This window comes from Lepisma saccharinum, chromosome 22 (genome assembly GCF_977018435.1).
Source record: "Lepisma saccharinum chromosome 22, izLepSacc3.1, whole genome shotgun sequence".
Lineage (NCBI taxonomy): Eukaryota > Metazoa > Arthropoda > Insecta > Zygentoma > Lepismatidae > Lepisma > Lepisma saccharinum.
This window is the reverse complement of record NC_139250.1, coordinates 52,721,348-52,747,753: the sequence shown is the minus strand read 5'-3', so window position 1 is coordinate 52,747,753 and position 26,406 is coordinate 52,721,348. Positions and strand designations below refer to the sequence as shown.

The 26,406-nt window shown below is 39.4% G+C and overlaps 1 protein-coding gene across 1 annotated transcript; it reads left to right on the top strand.

The window, feature by feature from the left end:
- The first annotated feature begins 13,579 nt into the window (after nucleotides 1-13,579).
- Nucleotides 13,580-25,893, top strand: LOC146004875 (uncharacterized). Its single transcript, XM_083143902.1, has 4 exons — nucleotides 13,580-14,660; nucleotides 14,853-14,905; nucleotides 15,745-18,558; nucleotides 25,753-25,893. The coding sequence occupies exons 1-4, from the start codon at nucleotides 13,580-13,582 to the stop codon at nucleotides 25,891-25,893; spliced, it is 4,089 nt and encodes a 1,362-aa protein (XP_083000028.1).
- The last annotated feature ends 513 nt before the right edge of the window (nucleotides 25,894-26,406 follow it).

Below are 26,406 nucleotides of genomic sequence, written 5' to 3'. Positions count from 1 at the left end.
ATTACATTGTACCAAACACTATACACTGATGTATCCACAAATTTATTATTTAAATGTTTCAAATATTTTGCCATCTGTTATTGGGAAAATGTTTTTCAATGCGGTTAGTCGGTATTTGCAACTGTTTGCGAAACAATGTATATAAGTATTGAGAGAGCTTTACGTCTTCACCTTTTTGTCAGAAGCACCACATAACTGAATTCTTGCATCAAACTTCGTAGATAAATCGGTCCTTTGTTCAATCTGCGTAGATATGGCGGATTTTGGGGTGGAAATTCCTCCGTAAATAACTGTATCCATAATGATGTAATGGAATCTTCAATGTCATAGAGCGTGTAGGATCGTGCCAGGAATAGGGATGCATTTGGTCTCAATATTTGTGAGCTCCAATCCTCCTTTTAGTTTAATTTCCCATAGATTGGATAGTGGTATTCGAAAAAAAATGTCCATACCACATAAACCAACCAATTGCTGAATTCAATATTCTGAGGTATTTTTGATTGATTGGGAACACTTGGTCCGTATAGTTTAATTTACTAAACATATATGTTTGCAAAAAGCACACTCGTTGTATCATGTTCAACTGTCTGCTTCTCATTTTATAACATTGTATGCGAATGTCTCTCGCTATCTATTGCCAATTGGATTATAACATTTGTTCCTCGTCCCTGTGAAAAAATATTCGTAATATTTTAATTTCCTGTACATATCGGATCCCTATATCTGGATATTTTTGATCCCATGTGCCAGCGCCCTTGATTTTTCCATATTTATTTTGGCACCACTAGCATGGCAGTATACACGTATCGCTGCTATCATTTTTTGCATTTGCTCGTTTTTGGTGACACATACAGATGGATCATCTGCGAAAGCAAACACATGGTTTACCTTAAAGGCGTGTATCGCGTCGGGAGTAATTTGCCTGGTATATTGCAGCAAAGAATCCAGGGTTAACGCAAACAAGAGCTTACTTAATGGACATCCTTGCCGAATTGATATTGTTATATTTATTGGGGACGACAGGAATCCATTGACCATTATCCAAGATGTTGCCTGTCGATAGAAACCTTTCAAACCATTAATAAATTTATCACTGACTCTATATGCCTTTAGCACCTCAAACAGGTAGTCATGCGACACTAAATCAAACGCTTTTTTGGAATCAAAAGCAAGCACACATGCATCAAATTTGTGCACCATATAAGAGGATATCAGATCGCGAATCCCACCAACTGCACTAAATATGTTATGCTTTTGCCAATGCATGTTTGTTTCTCACTTAGTATCCGTGGTAAAATTATCTTTAACTTATTTGCTAAGATCTTTGCCATTAATTTATAGTCACAATTTAATAATGTTTTTGGTCTGTAGCCGTCTACTTTTTGGTGTGTGTTTTTTTCGGTATCAATATGATGATGCCTTACTTTTGTAAAACTTTTCCATTTTTAAAGGCATCTTGTGTGATTTTTATTAGTTCATATTTTATAATCTCAAAAAAACTGCAAATAAAACTTGTAACCAATACCTCCTTTTCCTGGTGCTCCTTTAAAGTTACATGTTCGTAACGTTTCACATACTTCTTCTATTGTTACTTCAGTATCTAAAAGTTGTCTATCCTCTTCTTGCAAACAATTATTTAGCGATTTCAGTAGTGTCTATCTTGCTTCTGATTCCCCCTCCCCAGTCTGATACAGCTCCCCTTAATATTCATAAAATGTTTGCATGATTCCTGGCTGACTCATGTGCGATTCTCCACCTGAATCCACAATATTGTTTATCATGTGTGTTTTTTCTTGTTTTTGCATCTGTACATAGTAATACATCGAAGTTCTTTCATCTTGAATTAAATTCTTGGAATTGGTTCTTATTGTTATGCCTTTCGTTTGTTGCCTCTGGAGTGTTAAGATTTTGGCTTTATACTGTTCTATGGCTTGGTAATTTTTGGTGACATCTCTCCCTTGACATGCCTCATGTAAACACTGGTAATACAAGTTGATTAATCCGTTTCTGTCTTTTGCATTTTCTTTTCCATACCAGCAGAAAAAAGTTTATAATTTTGGTTTTACTTATAGAACCCACCAGTCATTATAATTACTATAATGTTTTTGTTGTTTACACCATTCGGCCCATTTTTGTGCAAATATTTCATTGATATGTGGAAGCTTAATAACTGTATATTTAGCTTCCAATATGAAGGACCCCTGACTAGGTTTGTTTCTTCCAGGTTAATTGCCATTTTTACTGCTTTAGTATCAGAAAAGGGCGCTGGCAATGCTTCTATGGATGTTAAATTTTTTACTTGATCTGTATTTGTTTTTAACCTATGGATTCTCGATCCAGATTTAGTATTAAAATATGTAAATATTATATCCTGTCTCTTGTGTAACCAAATATCTTTCAAATGCAATTTTCCAATTAATGTTGCAAGTGCTGGACTCTTTTGATAGCCTCCTCTACAATCGCTGTGATTCAACACCTGATTAAATTCACCCCAAATATTATTTTAGATTCATTTAACGGTAGCAAATATAATATGTCCTGATTGCCTATATTACTTGCCTGAAGGCGCATAAATATTTACAAACGTATAGTTGGTACTTTGAAAGCTAATGCCTCTCCCATCTACTAACTTTTTGTATTATTAATAGTTAAGCCGTTTCTAACAAGTGTTGCTGTCCCACGGCCATGTGCACCAGTATTAACTATGGCTTCGTAACCATATATTGCTGGGAAATCAAACATACCACCTTCCTGCAAAACAATACGTCTATGGAGTGTACCCTTACAAATTCTTCTAACATTTTACAGGCGAAAAGATTCTATTAATATTAATAGTACATATTCTAGTGGTATACAACATTATTAAATTAATAATGTAGCACACATTTAATATTACTTTCGGATCTAGCTTCATAACGTTGAAAAAAATATACAAGTAACAAATGAAATATCAAATTAAATTGCACTTTTTAAGGTTTACTTGTTCTGTTCATTACTCTATTCATACCTCCTACCTCCCTCACTTATCACCTCTTCGCCACTGTGTTGTCGTTAGCTTTCGAAGTATTCCTCGTCCGTTTTTTGCACCCATCTGCTGAGATTTTTTCCAATTTTACACTGAAGTGGCAGTTTCGTAATTTTCTTCTTCTGCATTCAATTCACTTTCCCGTTCACAGACCTTCGATGGTCTTTTGTCCTCCTCTTTTGGGACGTTGTCCTTTGCCGCTGGGATGGGAAGAAGATCAACTGAGTTCCCTTAGTCCTGCATCTGGTCATCCTGCATTTCTTCACTTCATTTTTCCTCTTGTTTGTCTAGGTGGGAAATTCCCGGTTGTTTTGTGTCCATCGATAAGATTTTCTGGTTGTGTTCTTCCTCTGTTATCTCCGTATTTACGGGTGGGAACAGTTCCACCGGGCGGGTGTCACTTTGCACATTCCATTGCTTTTGTTTTTTTATCACCTCTTTTAGACCTTCCGACCTGCTTTGATTATAATCTGTTTGGAACTAATTTTTCACGTTCGAGGAACTCCCCTTTTCCACTATCATATCACTATAATTTATTTCTCGGTTTCTATTCACACGAAGCGCTGCTATCTGACAACTATCACATTGCCAACTGTCGTGTCCTTCTTTTACTCACGCCCTGCACATTCTCGGTTTTCCGTCGTGTATCACATGGCACTGAGGAGATTTGAGAGTTTCCTGTAATGTTCGTAGATCAGTACGTAATTTGTTGACAATAATATCAAGTACAAGAATTTCATCACTGTGATCATTGTGTTTTGTATGACCAAAAATATCATTAGGCATTTTGTTAATCGTTATTTATTTGAACACAGATAATTTTAAACTCCAAAACCAGAAGTATGAGTTTGTCGTAATCTTAGATAGTATCTGAAGAATTTGAAACTTTTGAAAAAATTGAAAAAAATTGAAAATCTTTGAAAATTTAAAAAGATTTTTTTTTAAAAAAAAATTGAAGATTATACTTTTTTTAATTTCACTTTAAAGTTTTAGGGTAGGACCATATACTATTATATTACTCTAAAATCACTTATTTTCTTGTTCCTCAAATACTATTATATGTAGAAATAATTTCTACTTAATATATACCAATATAATACAATATATATATACAATAAATACCTTGCTTATGGGAATACATAGAATATAGCTTGCAGCCTTATTAAGAAAGTTCATATTACTTTTAACGCACCCTGTTGTCTCATCTTGTTTCTAAGGTATAACATAGCCTAAATAGTTCATCTAAGATATAAGAATAGTGTATATTTAACATAACCATTGCTTATGGGAATACATATACTATAGCTGCCTTATTGAGAAAGTACATATTACTTTCAATACACCCTGTTGTCCTGCCCTGTCCAGAACATGCAGAAAATTGTGGAATGTGGGGATATTGATTTTCCACAGGCAGACCTCGTATTGATATTTCTACTCCCAAGGCTAATTATGGCAGCATGCAACGTTCCAATACAGTACAGGAAACATGTATTTTGTTTATTCAAACACAATAATTTTTAGAACATTTAATCTGGTAAGTATTAGGCATTTTGGTAATGATGATATATTATAGGATAAGTTATTTTGAACTCTAGAAACAGAGATATTAGTTTATCATACTCTCCCAGCAACTCTATATACAAACAATCATTTGCTAATATATGTGATGGCAGTATTCATCTTATCATATTTAATACGATAGATTTTACTCCCCGTAAATATTCTTTCTCACCCTCTTATCAGGGTTTATGGTGAAATTTTAATAATTCAATAATTTATATTATTATTGAAAATATAAAATATATTATCAGTATCATCATTGTATTCTGTTAGGATACTGTTCAAGTGGATAATTAACAGTCCAATTAGTTTAGACAACAAATTAGTAAGATTTGGTTCGACTAACAAAACACGAAGTTCCATAGCTTGTTTTCTAAACGCAAATAGAAAGAATAGATTCAAGGTTATTTTATTTTCAAATATTACATTCATGGTCATCTACTATGCAATAGTGACCCCATGCTAATGTGTATTTCACATGAGAGAATCGGTCTCTTGTCATCCTCTAATTACAGGCAATTTTTCTTAATTTATTTGTAGTTAATATAAGATCAATACTTCGAATTACTTTTTTCTACCTCAGTTTCTGAGACTTGGTTTTGAGACAGTTGTAATATTCATCAAAGGAGAGTTTATTCTCTACTATGGTTCTACCTACTCTCTTGGCTTTGTCAATAATATATTTTTCTGATCTAATTACTTACATCTTTGCTCTAAATCCAACAAATTCCTAAATAATATCATTACGTTTTTCATCTTTTAGTTAACTGGCACCTATTTCTTGTTGGAAGGAATATCAAAATTAGGAGGGTATGAAGATGTATCAAAATAATCAACCAACTTAGAATGTTTTATATCTTCATACAGATTAGGTGTCTCGGTATGATATATAAAACTATCTGCGTGCATATGCAGAGAAGAAAGGTCATCATTATAAAAAGGTAAAGAAGGTAAAGTGCTCCCCTGTGCCTAGCACCACATCATCAAGGAGTACAGGGGGTGTGGAAGTAACGCCCCACACTTTCTTGATCCGGTCGTGGGTGAGAGTGCTGTGATCAGCATCAGGACCCTGACCGCTTATACCCCCCACGGTTTCCCCCAGATACCCATGTCATCCGACGGTGGGTTGGCGCAGGGGCCGCTTACAACGTTAGAAGAGTTCCCGTATTTGAACCGGCCGGGGATCGAACCCAGGACCTTTAGGATGGTAGTCCAACCCGTTACCGACTCAGCCACCGCATTCATCGTTATAAATAGGCTTTATTTAATTATAGTGAAATTGAAACATGTGGAGCTTAGACATATCCAGAACTGCAGCTCCCACATAGATAGATTTGTTAAATTTGAACCACGGCTCTTCCATTTCAAAAAGTGACAAATCTTCATGATACATTGTACGAAATTTAAATTTTAGATCTGCCACTAATTTATTACAATTTTTTGGATCAGAAACTAGTCTTACATCTACAAGATTGCTAAAACTTTCCTTGGTCTTACCATAGACAGCATTAACCATTAATATGGATTAATCTTTATCTAGATCTGAAGTAGCAAGTGCTCTGTGTCTTGTTTTAGTTTCTATATAAGGCCTCAACTACTCTGAATGCTTGAATCTAAAGAAATCTTCGAATTTGCACTATATAAACATTTTTCTTTATTAAAAATTTCAGATTCTTATAGTGTGTGACATATCTCTTTTTGGGTTCAAAAGTCATCAGAAGCTTATTTTGTTTTAGATTCAGGTGGACACTTGAACTCAGGAGCAGGTGGTTTATCAGAAAAGATATCATGCAAAGTTATGAGGAAAAGCACGATCCAACTCATCAAAGAAACCATTCTTAGTATCATCAAAATTGTGTATATCTATTGATGTAAGTTCTATCCACTCAAAACCACCATAGGTGAGTTTCTGCATCATTGATTAACCATACTAATTATTCACATAAACGTAGACTATGTAGCTAGAGGGTTAACTTGGATTATATTCTTTTGTCATATGTTTATTTTTGACTCTTGCATATCTCTCTATACATTGTACCATGCCCCACATATAGCTCTTTCTGTAAAAAGGAACAATCCACATCTGAAATCAGAACAAACTCAATTTTTATGTTTTTTAGCAACATAGCTGCCCAAGCTAAACCTGATAGGCTCTAAAATGATCTGTGTCCAATTTATACATATTCATAAACAATTTTCTAAAAGCTTGATATAAACAGGAATTGTCACATTTAATTTTATAAGCATCATGGTAGTTTCCCAGTGTCTTACACCCTAAGTTCTTCCACATTAGTTGTTCATGATGGTAATCTTTATCTGTAATATTGTTTTCTCTGAGTTTCATCATTAAACTTAGTATGATCAGTTACATGTGCTTATGAATAGACCAATTTTATGTTCTAATATGTTCTACGCCTAAGCCAGGAAAATTATTAGTTGTAATTTGGAACTGTTCATCGGATAATTTCTGACAAGAGCTTCCAGGTCAGCAGAATGAAATCTCATAGAGCCTAGAAATCTCATCCCAATAGTACTGTTCTCACAAATATTTACTGTTTTGTTAAAACTAATGTATCTTTTTTATTTTCTGCTAGAACTTCTATATGCTCTTTATCATAACTTAGATGCCTAATTAAATAGTGGAAATCGCAGCCAATGCTATTATGATAGAATATGGGGACTCATTTGTCTCCTTGAATTTTGAGATTACAGCTGTTGCACAAAATTCCCAAATTTTCTCCTGTGAAATAGTCAAGATGATGAATTTTCTTATTATCATCTGTAAAATATGAATTGCACTGTGAGCAAATCTCAGTAACATCATATAATTGTTCTTCAGCAGCAGATAATTGTACTCTGGGTTTTGACACAGATAATATTTTACTAATTCTTTGTCTTCTTATATTTTTGAAAGAAATATTTAACAGCATTATGTCCTCTGTACACATAATACTCTTTAGGTTTTAATGAATTTCCCCACACAACTATGTAAACATAACTACAGACCTCATGGGGCTGATGAGGTGTAGTATAAGATATTTCAGGATCAGGGTCTGAATAGATGAATGGATTGATAAATGCTCAAAAATCTGTTATTATTATAGCTGGATGCTCCAACAGGGCCTTCTTTGGTTTTGGAATAATCATACGTACAGACTTGTTCTCACCACAGTATTATTTGTGTTCCTAGACCATCATTTGGATCTATATATGCTCTTCTTTTTCTGGGATTGATCTGGCTGGTTAATAGTTGAGATTTTGCACACTCTTTTTATTACGTCTGTTCATATTAGGTATGCTAATAAGATTTTCACAACAGGGACAGGTTTGAGTTGTTAATTAAGATTTTTGGGTAGGCCAGTACATATTGCTAAGTGTTTTGACAATTTTGTTTTAGATATGGTTTAACCACATTTGGGGCACTCAGTTTTACAAGTAGGATTACCTATTATTTTATTAGGTATTTTAAATATTTTTTCTGGATACATCACAACTCAAGAGTGTGTTAATCTTTCAATCTCACTTAGCAATAACATATTAGGCACAAACACTTTTTTAAAAAATGAATAGAAACTAATATATGCTTAAGTATGTCAAGAACTGTAAAATATTATGGGTTTTGTTATTATATAGATTTTGGTAGGTGTTAGATTGATTTGTTATTTTTACTGGCAAATAATATATTTGGTTGTAATACTGGCTTCATGATAATATTTGGAGCTAGTAGATCAGCTTTTCTTTTTCTAGGATTAGTCTGGCTGCTTGATGGTTGAGATTTGTATAAATTTGTATGTAATGGTGGATACAAGGCAATGAGTGTATCAGTTGGAGCTATATCTGCTTTTATTTTTGTAGGATTAGTCTGGCTGGTTGATGGTTGAGATTTGTATAAATTGGTAAGTATTGGTGGCCACAACGTAATGAGTGTATCAGATGGAGTTATATCTGATTTTCTTTTTGTATGATTAGTCTGGCTGGTTGATGGTTGATATTTGCAACTATTTTTAATATGTCTGTTCATATGAGGTTTGCTAATAAAATTTTCACAATAGAGACAGAGTTGGGTTGGTATTTTTTTTTTTGGTTCACAAGTGCATATTTCTAAGTCCTTTTACAAATTTATTTTAGATATGAATTTTTACCACATTTGGGGCACTCAGTTTTATCACAAACTTACTTTACATGCTACAACCAACCCACTCCCCTACGTGCAGTCGGTCTGTTCACACTCTCTATCCACTATCATAACCTATTCTTAACAAGTTAAATCTCTCCTTGCCTCATTACCCATACACCGCTCTTTAGGACCAGATAAAATTCCCACGATGTTCCTCCGTAACACTGCCGACTTCTTGGCTCATCCTCTCTCTCTCTCTTGCTAAATAGGTGCTTCTCTGAAGGTGTGTTTCCTCAGATGTTCAAGAAAGCCAACGTTGTACCCATTCACAAATCTGGAGATAAAAATAGTGCTACATCATACAGACCAATATCACTCCTGTCACCTCCGTCTATAATCTGCGAAACAATCATTAAGGACAGATTATTCAGATTTACATCTCCGCATATCAGTACTGTCCAACACGGCTTTCTTCCAGGTAGCTCTTGCTTGACTAATCTTTCAGTTTTCCTTTCACATGCCACTAAGGCTATTTCCAAACATTCACAGCTAGATGTGATATACTTGGATATATCAAAAGCCTTTGACAAAATAAACCATGCTCTTCATATTCACAAATTACGAACTAGATTTTACATTCATGGCATATTTCTCTCCTTAATCCAGGATTATTTACACTCACCTACACAGTGTGTCAGTCTTTCAGGCGTCTCTTCTGACATTCTTCCTGTCATGTCTGGTGTGCCACAAGGGAGCGTCTTGGGCCGTCTCTTGTTCATCCTATACATGGACGATCTCCCACAAAGACTTTCCTGACGTCATGTTTGCTGACGACTGTAAACTTATAAAAGAAATCTCACACAAGATGCTGGGATTCCCCAGAATGCTCTTTCCGAACTTGTCACATGTTGTAAGCAGTGGAATCTACAACTTAACCCTCAAAAATGTTCCTCCCTCACAGTATCTTTAAAAAAGAACAAAATACAATCTCATTATGTTCTTGAAAACAATTATTTAACTACAGTTTCGACCCAAAATGATCGAGGTGTTATCATAGATGAAAAACTGAACTTTAAGGAACACATCGCAGCTACAAATAAAAGTGTAATGCGCCTCTTAGGCCTCCTCTACAGATTCACTGAAATTGATACTCCAACTTCTCTTAGCCTATTTTTCAAGTCATTCATTTCTCCTATTCTTGATTACTGCTCTCCATTCTGGGCTATGGCTTCCAATACAAATCTTTCTAGCATGGATTCCGTCCTGAGGTTCTTTACCGCCATTGTTCGTCATAAAATTCCTTCTCTGTGGCATCTTCAGAAACCTGACATTCTGACTGCTTTGAACATCCAGTTACTGCAGACCCGACACGATATGGCCGATATGAAATTTTTGTATAAAATCATCAATGGAAAATTAAGATCTGAATTTCTGCTTACAGAATTCAACTTCAGAGTTCCCTCTCGAAAGACCCGAAACACTGAATTGTTCCTAAACTCTACCGCTAGGCTTTCCCTTATACAGCACGCTCTATTCCACAGGTTGCCCCAGTTCTACAATAAACTACCCACAAACTTAGACATTTATGTCCCTGAAAGTATTTTCCGATCTTCGCTAAAAATGAATATGTAAATCTTTGTTTGTTTCCTTGTTTATGCCTTATGTTTATATTTAACATTTCTTGTTTTTACCTAAAACCATCTTTACTTGTTCTTGTTATTTGTTAGAATTTTCAATGTAAAATGGAATTAAAAGTGCTGTATCTGAAATTTGGAGGAAATAAATAAATAAATAAATAAGTGAATGGGGCATTCAGTTTTACAAATAGGATTTTCCATTGATTTTATATAGTAATTATATATATATATATATATATATATATATATATATATATATATATATATATATAATGGATAATAGCAAGGAGGGCCAAAAGGGCTAAGTAAAAATCAAATAAGGTAAAAGGAAACACTCACCGGACAGTAGGAAAATTCAAAATTTTCGCTAATTTATAGCATCATCGGTGTGAGAAGAAACAGAAGACGGAACCGGAAGTTGGGGTCCTGCAGAGTTGCCAGGTCCCCATTGAAGAAGAAGCGGTGCGTAGAACGAAAAAGACACTGTTTCGTCACCAGGCTCGTTGTAAACTGTGAGTGTGTGGGATGAGTTGGGAGGGAGGGCGGGAGGGTGGTGAGGGTTGGGCATTACTGGGTGGCCTTGTTCAGGCCAGGTGGAGTGGTTGCACTCATGGCCGATATATAGGCCCTCTCCCATCTTTTGCGAACAGAGGTGTTGGCTGGTTGGGGTAGGAGGTGGATGATCGCTACCCGGAAGCAGTCGTTGAAACTGATGTTGTGGTGGTTGGTGTGGACGTCGACAGTGAAGTCCAGGTTGTGGGTGGAGGAGCGGTGGTTATTGATGCGGAGGTTGAGGGCCGTTGATGTTTCCCCCAGGTAAAAATCACCACAGATGTTGCAGGTGAGGATGTAGATAAGGTTTGAGGCATGGCAGGTCCCTTTGGGATGGAGGGTAAATTTGCCAGTGGCCGTGTGCACCTGGAGGGTGTGAGAAGTGATGAGGATGGGGCAGGTCTTGCACCTGGGTCGGTTGCATTTATGGGCAGGGGGGTGTTGGATGTGTGGTGAAGGAGTGTTGTGGTCCAGGATGTTTTGGAGGTTAGGGGGGCGTTTGAAAACCACCCTGGGTTTGTCGGGAAATATGTTTTTGGTTTCGGGATCACTGTGGAGGATTGGGAGAAGAGAGTGCAGTGTGTGCCTGATTTTGTTGAGGTGGGGATGATATTGGGTGATGAGTGCAGGTGGGTTGGTGGCAGCAGGTTTCTTGGTGGTAGTGGTATGTGAGGCAGCTCGTGATATTTGCTTGGTGACCAGGATGGAGGGATATCCACGGTTAACCAGGGCCTGGTGTAGGCGGAGGTTATAATTCTGGCGGGAGGTGGGTGAAGTGTTCAGGCGCTGTCCCCTGAGGGCCAGAGAGAATGGAATTGCTTTTTTGGTGTGGAACGGGTGGGAGCTGGAGAAGTGTAGGTATTGCATGTGGTTGGTGGGTTTTATGTGGATGGAGGTAGTCAGGTGTCCTCCCTCGATGTGCACGTCCACATCCAGGAAGGTGATCTGGTTGGGGGAGTGTGTCCAGGTGAATTTTAGGGAACGGAAGTGGTTAAGTTGGTCCAGGAAGGCTGACAAGGATGGTTCTCCATGTGTCCAGAGCATGAAGATGTCGTCGATGAAGCGGAGCCAGAGGAGGGGTTGGAGGGGTTGGGTAGCCAAAAACTCTTGCTCAAGTTGGCCCATGAAGAGGTTTGCATAGGATGGGGCCATTCTGGTACCCATGGCTGTACCTCGGATCTGTAGGAAATTTTGGTTTTCAAAGGTGAAGTTGTTACAAGTGAGGACAAGGTGGGCTAGGTGGGTCAGGAAGTTGGTGCTGGGGTTGTGAGGTTTGGTTCTGCTATTGAGATAGAATTCTATGGAGCGGAGGCCATGGGAGTGAGGTATGTTGGTGTAGAGGGAAGTGACATCAATGGTGGCAAGGATGGTATTTGGGGGCAATGGTGGGAGGGTGCTGATTTTCTGGAGGAAGTGGTTGGTGTCACGGAGGTAGGAGGGCAGAGCTTTCACAAGAGGCTGGAGATGGGAGTCAACAAAGGCTGAGATTCGTTCTGTAGGTGAGTTATAGCTGGACACAATGGGTCTGCCAGGGTTGCCAGGTTTGTGGATTTTGGGCAATAGATAGAAGGTGGGGGTGCGGGGATTGTCGGGTATTAACATGGCAGTGGTACGAGCTGTTAGGCCTTCAGGTGGGCCGCGGGTGTGGATGAAGTCCCGGATTTTGGTGAGGTGTTCGGCGGATAGGTCAACTGTGGAGGGTTTGTAGGTGGAGGGGTCAGCCAGCTGGCGGTTGGCTTCCGCCAGGTAGTCTTGAGAGTTCAAGACCACCGTGGTGGACCCCTTGTCAGCTGGGAGGATTTTGATGTTGTGGTTGTTGCGGAGGTCTCTGAGAGCTTTCTGTTGGGGGGGATTGAGGTTAGGTTGGTTGTGAAAGTTATTTAAGAATGAGCTGTCAGAGGTGGTGGAAATGACGGCAGTGATGTATCTTTCCAAGGGGTGGTTGGTGGGCAGGGGGGTGGATGTTGGGAGGAGGGGGGGCTAAATTGAAGGAGGCTCGGGTGGGTTTCACTGGTAGTAGTTTGGAGTGAGGGATTTTTGGCCCAGAAATGTTGCCATCGGAGGCTGCGAGCAAATGTGTGTATGTCAAAAAGTAGGCGGAATTGGTTGAGGGGAGTTGTGGGGGAGAAGGTGAGGCCTTTGGATAAAACAGCTATTTCATCAGTGCTCAGTTTATGGCTGGATAAATTGAGTACAGTCTGGTTGTTTTTGAGTGGGTTAGGGTCATTGGTGGTCATGGATCTGGTAGGGGTGGGTTTGTCCGTGGACTGGTTGTTTCCCAAGGTGCGATCCTACCAGATCCATGACCACCAATGACCCTAACCCACTCAAAAACAACCAGACTGTACTCAATTTATCCAGCCATAAACTGAGCACTGATGAAATAGCTGTTAGATATTATGTGAGTTGGCACCTGGCAATATTGTTTACTCTGTTTTCCGGGCAATAGCCTGTGCAGTATTTTGCTTGTTCTATGCTGTGCTATATATTACTGTCATCCCGCGCAGAAAAATTATGAAGATTGCCATGTTTTTTACTGTGTTCTGTACATGTTCTTGAGAATATAGTCAAAAGGATATTAGCAGCGAATCTTTTATTTCTCGATCCAACATTTATTGGCGGCCGTGACAGGACCTGTCATTCTTTCTGTGTTGGACCGGAGAAGAAGTAAGTGCAAATATCGGAAAAATGTCAACGGACATTGATCGTCTCAAGAAAAGCCGTGCAGTGGCTAGGTCAGCTTTTATACGTGTTTCGGAGAAGATTGCAAATGAGTTAGCGATGCAAACTCCAGACAGGAATGTTATTCAAGCAAATATCCAGTTGCTTGAAAATAAGGCAAGTGATCTGCATGCTGCTGACATAACTGTTTTTGATTTGATGTTGGAATCGGGTGCTAGTGAAAATGAGTTAGGAAAAGAACAGTCAGTGTCGGATGATTATCAGTGTTTGTTCAACAAGCGACGTATTGAAGTGTCGAACTTTTTGAAGTTGTCGGAAGGAAACTGCTGTCAAGGCGAGTCGTTTTCGGAAGTAAAGAATCGAAGATTCAAGTTACCTAAAATCGAACTGAAGAAGTTTGGAGGGGACTTGAAAGAGTGGTTACATTTTTGGGGACAATTCAAGAAGATCGATGAAGATGATACAATTCCTGCAGAGGACAAGTTTCAGTATTTGATACAAGCGACAATTGAAGGTTCTCGTGCGCGCCAGCTTGTGAACAGTTTTCCACCAACAAAAGAAAATTACCCGAAAGTTGTGCAGTCCATGAAATCACGTTTTGGTCGCGATGATATGCTCGTGGAAGTGTACGTGCGTGAACTGCTAAAATTGGTGTTACAAAAGGTGTTGAACCGTCAAGAAAAAATTTGTTTGAGCACTTTGTATGACACACTGGAGTCCCAACTTAGAGCATTAGAATCGATGGGTGTTACCAGCGACAAATATGCAGCAATGCTGTTTCCATTGGTGGAGTCCAGTCTCCCAGAGGATTTGATGCGTGTGTGGCAGAGAAGAACATTGTCTGCTGGTGAGGAAAATAATGAGACAACACCGACCGGAAGAATGCAGTCCTTGATGTCATTCCTGCGATCTGAAGTGGAAGGAGAAGAACGAATCAACCTTGCAGCAGCTGGGTTTGAATTGGATGGTGCAGCAGTGAAAGTTCGGAAGAAAAGGTGTTCTCCACCGCGTCAGCCTATTATCCCCAGTGCGACAGATTTGTTGAGTGTCAGTGGTGGTAGGGAGAAAAGTTGTGTGTTCTGTGGTGGTAAGCACAGTTCATATGATTGCTTTAAAGCCCAGAAAATGTCTCTCTCTGAAAGACAGAAGGTTCTAAAAGATAAAAAGTATTGTTTTGCATGTTTAAAATTTGGTCATTTTTCGAAGAAGTGCAAGGCCAATTTGAAATGTATTGTTTGCAAGAAAAAGCATGTTGTATTGATGTGTCCTAATATTTCAGACAAAGATAATGATTCTGACCATTATTCTGAAGGCAAAGAATCAAATGCTGAGGTAAACAATACACTGATAAACCAACTTGAAAATCCGCATGTATTCATGCAGACATTGGTAGTAGATTTGAAAGGTAACTACAATAGGAGCAGGAATGTGAGAGTTCTTATTGACACAGGTTCACAAAAATCGTATATATGCAAATCTCTTGTAACAGGTATGGGTTATAACTCCATTGGCAAACAAAGTTTGATACATTCGCTATTTGGTGGTACCATGTCTAGTCCTTGTAATCATAATGTTTATAATGTTAAGGTATGTAGCATTGAGAGAGAATATTCGTGCACATTTGATGTTCTTGATCAAGATACAATATGTGGTGAGATTCCTTATGTAACACCAGGTGTTTGGTTAAATGAGCTGAACAAAAGTCAAATAAGGTTAACAGATACTGGTAAGATGAAAGGTCCAGTTGAAATTCTTATTGGTGCGGATGTTTGTGGTAAATTACTGACTGGCCATGTTGTGAAATTAAAGTGTGGTTTAGTGGCTGTGGAAACTCAGCTGGGATGGACACTTATGGGTAAAGTTCCAGGTGAAAACAGAAAATCAGATACAGCTTTGTTGGTATCGAATTTATATGTTGGTGAAGCCGTAGCTGATCTGTGGGAACTGGATACCATAGGAATCAAGGATCCCATTGCCAAGAAGTCTGCGGAAGAACACACACAGGCTGTCAAAGAACAATTTTGCAGACACTGACATTCAATGCTGAAGGAAGATATGAAGTACAGTTACCATGGAAGGAAGATTGTTCGCCTCTCCCCACCAATAAAGATCTAGCAGAAAAACGACTTTGGTCAACTACACAGAAGTTGAAACAAGAACATCTGTTGCAGAGTTACGATGAAGTGCTACAAGAATGGTTGTCCCAGGGAGTCATTGAGGTGGTTCCAGAGGATGAAACAGAGAATTTTGGCCATTACTTACCCCATCGACATGTAGTGAAAGAGAGCAGTAACACGACAAAAATTAGACCAGTGTTTGATGCTTCTGCTAAAGTAAAAGGACACCCGTCTTTGAACCAATGTTTAGAACCTGGACCCAACTTGATTGGTCTTATTGCTGATATTTTACTACATTTTCGGAAAGGAAAAATTGGAGTTATAGCAGATATTAAACGAGCTTTTTTACAAATTGCTGTACACCCTGAAGATAGAGACTACCTGAGATTTCTCTGGTGGCACGATATTAATACTGGAACGGTTCAAGAATTCAGACATACTCGTGTAGTGTTTGGTGTTACGAGCAGTCCATTTCTGTTGGGTGCTGTTATTGAACATCATTTGGATCAAGCATTGCAGAGTTGTCATTTCGGGAAGGAAGACTTAGCTTATACAGAAGATACTATTTTAAAATTACGAGGTTCCTTTTATGTGGACAATTGTGCCACCAGTGTAGACAATCACAAAAATCTCCATAAATTTATAAGAGAATCACGTGCAGTTATGGCTGAAGCAGGTTTTGACCTTAGAGGGTGGGAGTATTCAGTCCCTCAAATGGTTGATGAGGACATTAGCCCTACTTCAGTGTTAGGACTCAGTTGGAATCCTCAAGCTGATACATTTACAGTTAATTTGGACATTGAAGATGTTGAGCCCAAGACAGTTTCGAAACGTGTGATATTATCTGTAGCACACCGTATATTTGATCCTATAGGTTTTACTTGTCCCGTGACTCTGCTACCAAAATTGTTACTTCAGCAGACTTGGGCAGAGGGGCTCGGATGGGATGAGCAAGTTAGTGAAGAAATAAGAACACAGTTTTTAAACTGGGTACGAGAATTACCGATGCTAAAAGAGGTAAGGATACCCAGAAGTTTCATGAGCTGGGATTATGAATCCAATGAACTTAACTCTATGAGCATTCACGTGTTCTGTGATGCTAGCAAAGTGGCATATGCATCAGCAGTTTTCATGAGGGTTGACACAAGGAGAGGTGTTAGCGTACAATTGATTGAGGCAAAGGCACGAGTGGCTCCAAAGAATAGTACAATTCCTCGGCTAGAATTGCTTGCCGCAATGGTGGGAGCAAGACTAGCAACCAGGATTCGAGAACATTTGAATTTAAAAGATAACTCCATTATCTTTTGGACTGATTCTTCTACGGTGCTGACTTGGATTCGACGAGAAGGAGTTTGGGGAGTATTTGTTGGGAACAGAGTTAAAGAAATTAGAAAACTCTCTGATCCCAGTGCATGGAAATATGTACCCAGTGGAATGAATCCAGCTGATTTTCCTTCAAGAGGTTGTGATGCAAGGCAGTTGTTGAGATCCTTATGGTGGGAGGGACCTCATTGGTTGAAAGGAGATCCGTGTAAGTGGCCACCGATGGAGTTTCTTATCAACAAGGAGGAAGTTGACAGAGAAAGAAGGAATGTGCTACCTTCATCAACGATGCTTAGTATGAAAGCTCAAGATGCTGAGTCTAGATGGTATTACAGATATTTTTCTAACTATAACCAAGTGATTAGACTCATTGGATGGATCAAAAGATTTTTGTATAATAGTAGAAATTCGAAGAATCATAAATCTGGAAATCTTGGTGTTCGCGAACTTCAGGAAGCAGAAAATGCAGTATTAAGACTAATACAACAAGAAGCATCCCGAGCAAAGGATGACAAATCCCTTTCCTCTTTGTGCACATATGAGGGCAAGGACAAGATTATTCGTTTGAAAACCAAAATTATTGCCAGAGAAGATACTGAAAATTTCAGGCTTCCCATAGTTCTTCCAGCACAACATCCAGTAGTTAAATTGCTGATAATGTATTGGCACAAGAAAGCATGTCATGCAGGTGTAAACATATTACTAAGTATTTTAAGAGAGAACTTCTGGATCCTTCGTGGTAGAAGAACTGTACGTTCAGTGCTCTCGAAATGTGTTACTTGCAGGAGACACACAGCCAAACCAATCCAAGCTCTTCCAGCACCATTGCCAGCTGATCGAGTTAGAGATGCTAATGTATTTGAAGTAACAGGTGTGGACTTTGCAGGACCTGTTTATCTTAAAGATGGCAAAAAGTCATGGATATGCCTTTCTACATGTGCAGTATATAGAGCCATTCACTTAGAGTTAGTTACTTCTCTATCAACTGGGATTTTTATCCAGGCTTTTAGACGATTCGTGTCAAGGAGAGGCAGACCCTCTGTAATCTACAGTGATAATGGTACCAATTTCAGAGGAACTGAGAATGCATTTATGACACTCGATTGGAAGAAAGTTGAAGAATATTCCACAGCTCAGCGAATCCAGTGGAAGTTCATTCCACCCAGTGCAGCCTGGTGGGGTGGTTTTTGGGAGAGATTGGTTCGTGTCCTGAAGGGTCTGTTGAAAAGAACACTCGGAAAATCAGTTTTGTACTACGAAGAAATGACAACAATCCTCTGTGACTGTGAAGCCATAATTAATTCACGCCCACTTACCTACATGTATGAAAGTGAGACAGAATTAGTTCCTCTAACACCTGCTATGTTCTTACAAGAAATCAGGGAGACGGGTGTACCTGATTGTGACCATGTGGATTCTTCAATGCTCAACAATCGTCTCCGTTACTGTCAGAAGTTGAGACAAGATATCAGGCATCGTTTCAGGAATGAGTATCTTGGACAGTTAACGCAAAAGGCCATAAACAGAGCATGTGGGTCTGTTAGGGTAGGAGATATTGTGTTGATTGGTTTTGACAATATGAAAAGAAATAATTGGCCATTGGGTTGTGTAACTGAGATTCTTCCAGGTAAGGATCAAGTGACAAGATTGGTACGTCTGAAAACTTGCCATGGTGAACTACTTCGTCCTGTACAGAGACTGTATCCATTGGAGGTGACTGCAGTGGAGGGTGAAGCAATGAAGAGTTCATTACCTAAACCACAAACCAAAAAGAAAAATCAGAAAGACGTTCTCCCTCCCACTGAAACCAAACCTTGTACCACACGTAGTGGGAGAGAGATAAAATTACCTAAGAAACTATTATTGTTTGATATGCCAACTCAGGTGGGAGGATGTTAGATATTATGTGAGTTGGCACCTGGCAATATTGTTTACTCTGTTTTCCGGGCAATAGCCTGTGCAGTATTTTGCTTGTTCTATGCTGTGCTATATATTACTGTCATCCCGCGCAGAAAAATTATGAAGATTGCCATGTTTTTTACTGTGTTCTGTACATGTTCTTGAGAATATAGTCAAAAGGATATTAGCAGCGAGTCTTTTATTTCTCGATCCAACAATAGCTGTTTTATCCAAAGGCCTCACCTTCTCCCCCACAACTCCCCCCAACCAATTCCGCCTACTTTTTGACATACACACATTTGCTCGCAGCCTCCGATGGCAACATTTCTGGGCCAAAAATCCCTCACTCCAAACTACTACCAGTGAAACCCACCCGAGCCTCCTTCAATTTAGCCCCCCCTCCTCCCAACATCCACCCCCCTGCCCACCAACCACCCCTTGGAAAGATACATCACTGCCGTCATTTCCACCACCTCTGACAGCTCATTCTTAAATAACTTTCACAACCAACCTAACCTCAATCCCCCCCAACAGAAAGCTCTCAGAGACCTCCGCAACAACCACAACATCAAAATCCTCCCAGTTGACAAGGGGTCCACCACGGTGGTCTTGAACTCTCAAGACTACCTGGCGGAAGCCAACCGCCAGCTGGCTGACCCCTCCACCTACAAACCCTCCACAGTTGACCTATCCGCCGAACACCTCACCAAAGTCCGGGACTTCATCCACACCCGCGGCCCACCTGAAGGCCTAACAGCTCGTACCACTGCCATGTTAATACCCGACAATCCCCGCACCCCTACCTTCTATCTATTGCCCAAAATCCACAAACCTGGCAACCCTGGCAGACCCATTGTGTCCAGCTATAACTCACCTACAGAACGAATCTCAGCCTTTGTTGACTCCCATCTCCAGCCTCTTGTGAAAGCTCTGCCCTCCTACCTCCGTGACACCAACCACTTCCTCCAGAAAATCAGCACCCTCCCACCATTGCCCCCAAATACCATCCTTGCCACCATTGATGTCACTTCCCTCTACACCAACATACCTCACTCCCATGGCCTCCGCTCCATAGAATTCTATCTCAATAGCAGAACCAAACCTCACAACCCCAGCACCAACTTCCTGACCCACCTAGCCCACCTTGTCCTCACTTGTAACAACTTCACCTTTGAAAACCAAAATTTCCTACAGATCCGAGGTACAGCCATGGGTACCAGAATGGCCCCATCCTATGCAAACCTCTTCATGGGCCAACTTGAGCAAGAGTTTTTGGCTACCCAACCCCTCCAACCCCTCCTCTGGCTCCGCTTCATCGACGACATCTTCATGCTCTGGACACATGGAGAACCATCCTTGTCAGCCTTCCTGGACCAACTTAACCACTTCCGTTCCCTAAAATTCACCTGGACACACTCCCCCAACCAGATCACCTTCCTGGATGTGGACGTGCACATCGAGGGAGGACACCTGACTATCTCCATCCACATAAAACCCACCAACCACATGCAATACCTACACTTCTCCAGCTCCCACCCGTTCCACACCAAAAAAGCAATTCCATTCTCTCTGGCCCTCAGGGGACAGCGCCTGAACACTTCACCCACCTCCCGCCAGAATTATAACCTCCGCCTACACCAGGCCCTGGTTAACCGTGGATATCCCTCCATCCTGGTCACCAAGCAAATATCACGAGCTGCCTCACATACCACTACCACCAAGAAACCTGCTGCCACCAACCCACCTGCACTCATCACCCAATATCATCCCCACCTCAACAAAATCAGGCACACACTGCACTCTCTTCTCCCAATCCTCCACAGTGATCCCGAAACCAAAAACATATTTCCCGACAAACCCAGGGTGGTTTTCAAACGCCCCCCTAACCTCCAAAACATCCTGGTCCACAACACTCCTTCACCACACATCCAACACCCCCCTGCCCATAAATGCAACCGACCCAGGTGCAAGACCTGCCCCATCCTCATCACTTCTCACACCCTCCAGGTGCACACGGCCACTGGCAAATTTACCCTCCATCCCAAAGGGACCTGCCATGCCTCAAACCTTATCTACATCCTCACCTGCGACATCTGTGGTGATTTTTACCTGGGGGAAACATCAACGGCCCTCAACCTCCGCATCAATAACCACCGCTCCTCCACCCACAACCTGGACTTCACTGTCGCCGTCCACACCAACCACCACAACATCAGTTTCAACGACTGCTTCCGGGTAGCGATCATCCACCTCCTACCCCAACCAGCCAACACCTCTGTTCGCAAAAGATGGGAGAGGGCCTATATATCGGCCATGAGTGCAACCACTCCACCTGGCCTGAACAAGGCCACCCAGTAATGCCCAACCCTCACCACCCTCCCGCCCTCCCTCCCAACTCATCCCACACACTCACAGTTTACAACGAGCCTGGTGACGAAACAGTGTCTTTTTCGTTCTACGCACCGCTTCTTCTTCAATGGGGACCTGGCAACTCTGCAGGACCCCAACTTCCGGTTCCGTCTTCTGTTTCTTCTCACACCGATGATGCTATAAATTAGCGAAAATTTTGAATTTTCCTACTGTCCGGTAAGTGTTTCCTTTTACCTTATTTGATTTTTATATATTCTGGATATACTACAACTCAAGAGTGTGTAAATATTTCAATCTCACTTGCAGATAATATATTTAGCACAAACATTTTTAACAAAACGAAGAGAAACTAGTCTATGCTTAAGTGAGTCAACAACAGTAAAATATTTTGGATAATGTTATTATATAGATTTTGCTGGGTATTAGTATTTATATAGACAGAGATCATACAGACCAATCTTGGTAATATACAGAGACTGAGACTCTGTATACCAGCTCTTCAAGCAATCTGAACAAACTATATTTAATTGAATAGTAGAATTGAATTCCTAGACCACTCAAAATACTGAGGTAGAAATACAAATTAGAAACTTTTCTAATAGTCTAGATGGAATTTTAGACGTATTTGTGTTAACGATTTTTTTCTCCATCATACATAATTTCATTCTTAAGAAGTACAGCAGTCAAAACTCTTACTGTGGAATGGCAAAAAATATAATCCAAGTTATTCTTCTTATACATTTACTTTTGTTAACTTTCTTATACTGTGTAAGTTGTCATGAATATACACATACTGCTTTGAATTGTAGGCAGTACTAGCCTCAAATAAATGCTTAAATATTTCACACAGTATTTCGATAGGAATATATGTTGACAGATTAATACTCATAGTTAAATATTAAGAAACCTGGTATTCAACAGATTTATCTTTGCAGAAAGGTTTTTTCAAACTTTTGTTTTCTCTGAAACCAGGTATACAATATTTCTAGTAATATACACTTATAGTGTTCTGTTGTAAGATTTTCTAAGTTCCAGTCTGTCTTAGAGAAGACAAAATAATAATACAAGTTCAGATTAACTGTAAAAATCTATTGGTTATGTGTAAAACACTCTTGGTGTTGAACATATTCTAAGTCAGAGTCCCTCAGTTGGAAGAGACAGCAATCAGGCAAAAATTAGCAAATTCTCGTTGGACCTTATTTATATAAGGTAAAGCTTTTAGCCTGAAAAATGGAAATGTCAATATCCAACCTTGCACTCAAAGGTTTATGCACATATAAAGAAAACGAAATTATAACATTACCCTATTACATGAATACGTGAGTTATTAGTAGATAAATATTGGGAAAAAGTAGACATGTGTAGCTGATTAATATCTCAGGCCATTAGCTCAGACTATTAACATCAACCTTGAATTTTCCAAGAAATATCTTCAGGAAACTTCCACATTCAAGCTTATAGATAATCAATATCTCAGTTCTAACAACAGGATGTTCCCAAAGTCATATACATTTCCCCCTAAGTCGACTCCTGGCAAAGAACAATAAAATAACAGGATGTGTTAAAAGTAATGTATTTTTTTAATACAAGTATTTAATTATTTAGTTCCAACAACATTTATGTTTCAAAAATTGTATACATTACTCTCTATGTTGAGTCGTGACTATGAGGATAGAAAAACAATAAATTTCATATATAAATTAGTTAACCTAGGTCCGGTACTAACTTAAATTCAGGCACCATTCTCAAATAAAACTAGCCAAATGAAGGTTGAGTTGTTTGCAGCATAAGTTAAATACACACACCACTAATCAACAGAGTGTCACATTACTCTAAAACTAGAATTCCCAAGCTAAATATTAAAAGTTTAAGCTCTTGTTAATCACCTTAGTACGAGGGTACTAGCATGGTTGGGCATATTCTTACACCTACAGATTAGCTAAATCCACCAGAAGATATGAAAATGTAGCTTAATTTTGGATAAAATAGGCTATGGTATCAAACGGATTTGTGCGGTGAAACAGGAAACATATACTACTATCAATCACTAAATAAATGAGGTACTACCATACGTCTAATAATTTATTTTTTAAGTGTGGCATAATACCTAAACAAATAATTATAGACAACTCTTTCGGAATGCTGGTTTACTTAAATTTCATTGAATTTAAACTGGCCACGAGAACTTGCTATAGTAGGTCGATACATTTTTTTATTATTGACTATGTACGCAATTTTGTCCTCAGTAGCTGGCCACATCCAATAGTTTACAGATGGAATGATGATGGATACCAATATCTCATGCACATGATTATTCACATCTGTCACTTCACGCGGGTAAACATTGTCTAGATAAGACACTAACGACCAGTCACAACATGAATATTTTTGGGTAGAAAATTTTGTGGGCTATCCTTGTTCTGATGATTCTTAAGAGTTGAATAAAAGAGGTCTACAATTCCATCTGGTTAGCTTGAAACAACATGGATTTTGTTAGTATTCCCGGTTAAACTTTTCCACGATTGGACAATGAACATGCTGTGGTCTATCTTCGATTGAGAAACATGCATGGCAACTCATTTTTCATGAAGTTACTAACTACACATGCAAAGTCTACAGAAGACTGAACGATAACCTATAAATTTTTGATCATCGCTGCCTGACTCAGCAGATATTTGCTCCTTCAAAAATTCCGTCCATTACACTCTTTCCATTGGATGTATCAGAATATTTGGAGACAAATCGACTCCTAAACTTATTAGTAATATTACCATTATTTTTTTTTAAATTCTGAGGAAGGATCATCACTGCAGATTGTATTTCACTCTGGATTGCATTGTACTAATGCGCCTGATAGTTTCTCAAGTCACACAGGTCACATTATGTGTCACATAGGTCACTGTAACGTGTGTGACGCTGTTGCTTCTACTATTTCAACGAACGGGAAGGAATTATTTGAGGTGTTAAAAGGGAGCCTCTAGGTGTCTACTTCATCCTCAGAAAAATGTTGCTTCTACTCCCCCAGTTTTTTGTCCAAATCAAAAAAGTGTAAATTTTTGTGACGTGTGTGACAATACATCAGTATGCAACTGAGAAGCAAATTACTAGTCTACAGAACATTTCTTTCATATGTTGGTATTGTTGATCCTTCTATTAGGATCTAACTAACTAACTAACTCCGTAGCCGAAGGTTCATGGCTGAAGCAACACAGGCCTTCCATCTTTCCTTATCTTGAGCAAGTTCTATATACTCTTTCCCATCCCTACCGATTTCCCTTAGGTCCATCTATCAGGATCTACGTTATATTTAATTTGTTTACCAGAACTTTTTGCTAGCTTGCAAACCGAAAAGAAAATCTAATAAATTGCATCATTTTGAAAAAAAAAAAACAACTTTGAAAAATCTATTTTACAAAAACTTATTTGCAAATTAACAAACAAAACAATATCATATTCAGAAAATTCAGGCCATTTATTATGAAATTTCAATTTTTCGATATCGTGATATGGAAATTTGGTTGTTTGTGTTCATTGACAGTGATATCGCTTTTCATGGTTCATCGATAAGAGAAAAAAATAATATATTATATTTGATGCGTTACAAGAACTCGAATGTTTAAAAGAATGTGAAGATTTTGGAGAAAACTAACCTTACATGTGCACACATTTCCATGAATTTTGGTGCTTAATCGTTGCTTTTCAAACTCCAGTTCATTCCCAAGCATATATGTTGTCCACATAATGTCATGTTGGTTCATAAATGTCCATTTCTACAGATATTAATTGTATCCAATAAATTTTTAATATATTATTTTAGTTATTTTAAATTCTATTTCCCCATCCCCAAAAATTGACGTAACCTGTATATTACTACGGACCATATAGTTTACCAACATGCCCCTTACCACAATTCTATCTATGTTTTTCCAATTAAGAGCCAAAAAGTTCCTTCGCCAGAGAGAAGTATTTTATTTTTAGAATTAGATTTTGCAGAAGAAAATACTGCCCCATAGCAGTAACTTTGCATCTTTAATTCTCTAAGGTACGTTATAACGACAACAAAGACACAAAATATATGGATTCAAATAGTTAGAATAGTATAAGACTATCCACCAGACGGAATAATGATTTACTTACGTTAAGTAACATTATAATTTTTATTGTTATTTTTAATTTCGAATCATTATGGTACTCTCTTTCTCGTATATATATATATACAGAGTGACAAGAAATAACCCGTACAAAGTTTGGCGTATCCTGCCAAGAATGTAGTGTATCGTAGCCAAATAATTGTTGTGTTATTGGATTATCCATAGTCTTTTGTAACTGTACTTGTTGTTTCGGCTTCATAGCGATTACAGTCTTTGTGTTTCAGACTGTCAACCAAACGCAGTGCAATTTTTTAACTGCGGCGCCAGGGAAAGCGTCAATGTGAAATTGTTAGTTTGCTTGGTGTTCCAAAAATGACAGTCTGAGATGCAGTTCGGCGATTCAAGGAGCTCGGCCATGAAGGCGACCGTCCCAGAAGAGAAAGAAAGCCTACCATCAACACGTCCCAGAACCGCAAGATCATCAAAAAGCGAGTTCAGCGAAATCCGAGGGTCTCCATGAGAAACGTCGCCCGTGAGATCGGGATCAATCGCGAATCGGTGCGGCAAATGGCGAAAAAGAACCTCAACCTCAAGGCGTACAAGCTCCAAAAAGTTCAGCTTCACACGGACGAAATCAAGCGCCTGCGACTCAAAAGATGCCGCCCTCTGAAGTGCCGGGCCGCAGGTCAGCAATGGGAGCGCATTCTTTTTCCAGACGAGAAGCTGTTCACCGTGGAGCAGGCGCACAACCACCAAACCAACAGGACCTGGTCTGCAGAGGCTCCCGGTACCTCAGCCATCGTCAAACACCGCCAAAATCCGCAGTCGGTCATGGTGTGGGGCGGAATTTGCGCAAGAGGCAAGACGCCCCTGGTTTTCGTGTATCAAGGGGTCAAAAGCAACCAAGAAGTGTACCACCGCAACATTCTTGAGAACGTCGTCCTTCCGTGGGCCCGGCAGCACTTCGGCGATACACAATGGACATTCCAGCAAGTATCCGCTCCGGCCCGCAGGGCGAAAATGACGCAAGCGT

Coding starts and splice junctions, on each gene's coding strand:
- LOC146004875 (XM_083143902.1), top strand. CDS start 13,580: ATGTCAACGGACATTGATCGTCTCAAGAAAAGCCGTGCAGTGGCTAGG. Junction 14,661..14,852: donor AAGTTGTGTGTTCTGTGGTG/GTAAGCACAGTT, acceptor CTAATATTTCAG/ACAAAGATAATGATTCTGAC. Junction 18,559..25,752: donor GAGCATGTGGGTCTGTTAGG/GTAGGAGATATT, acceptor CAAAAATGACAG/TCTGAGATGCAGTTCGGCGA.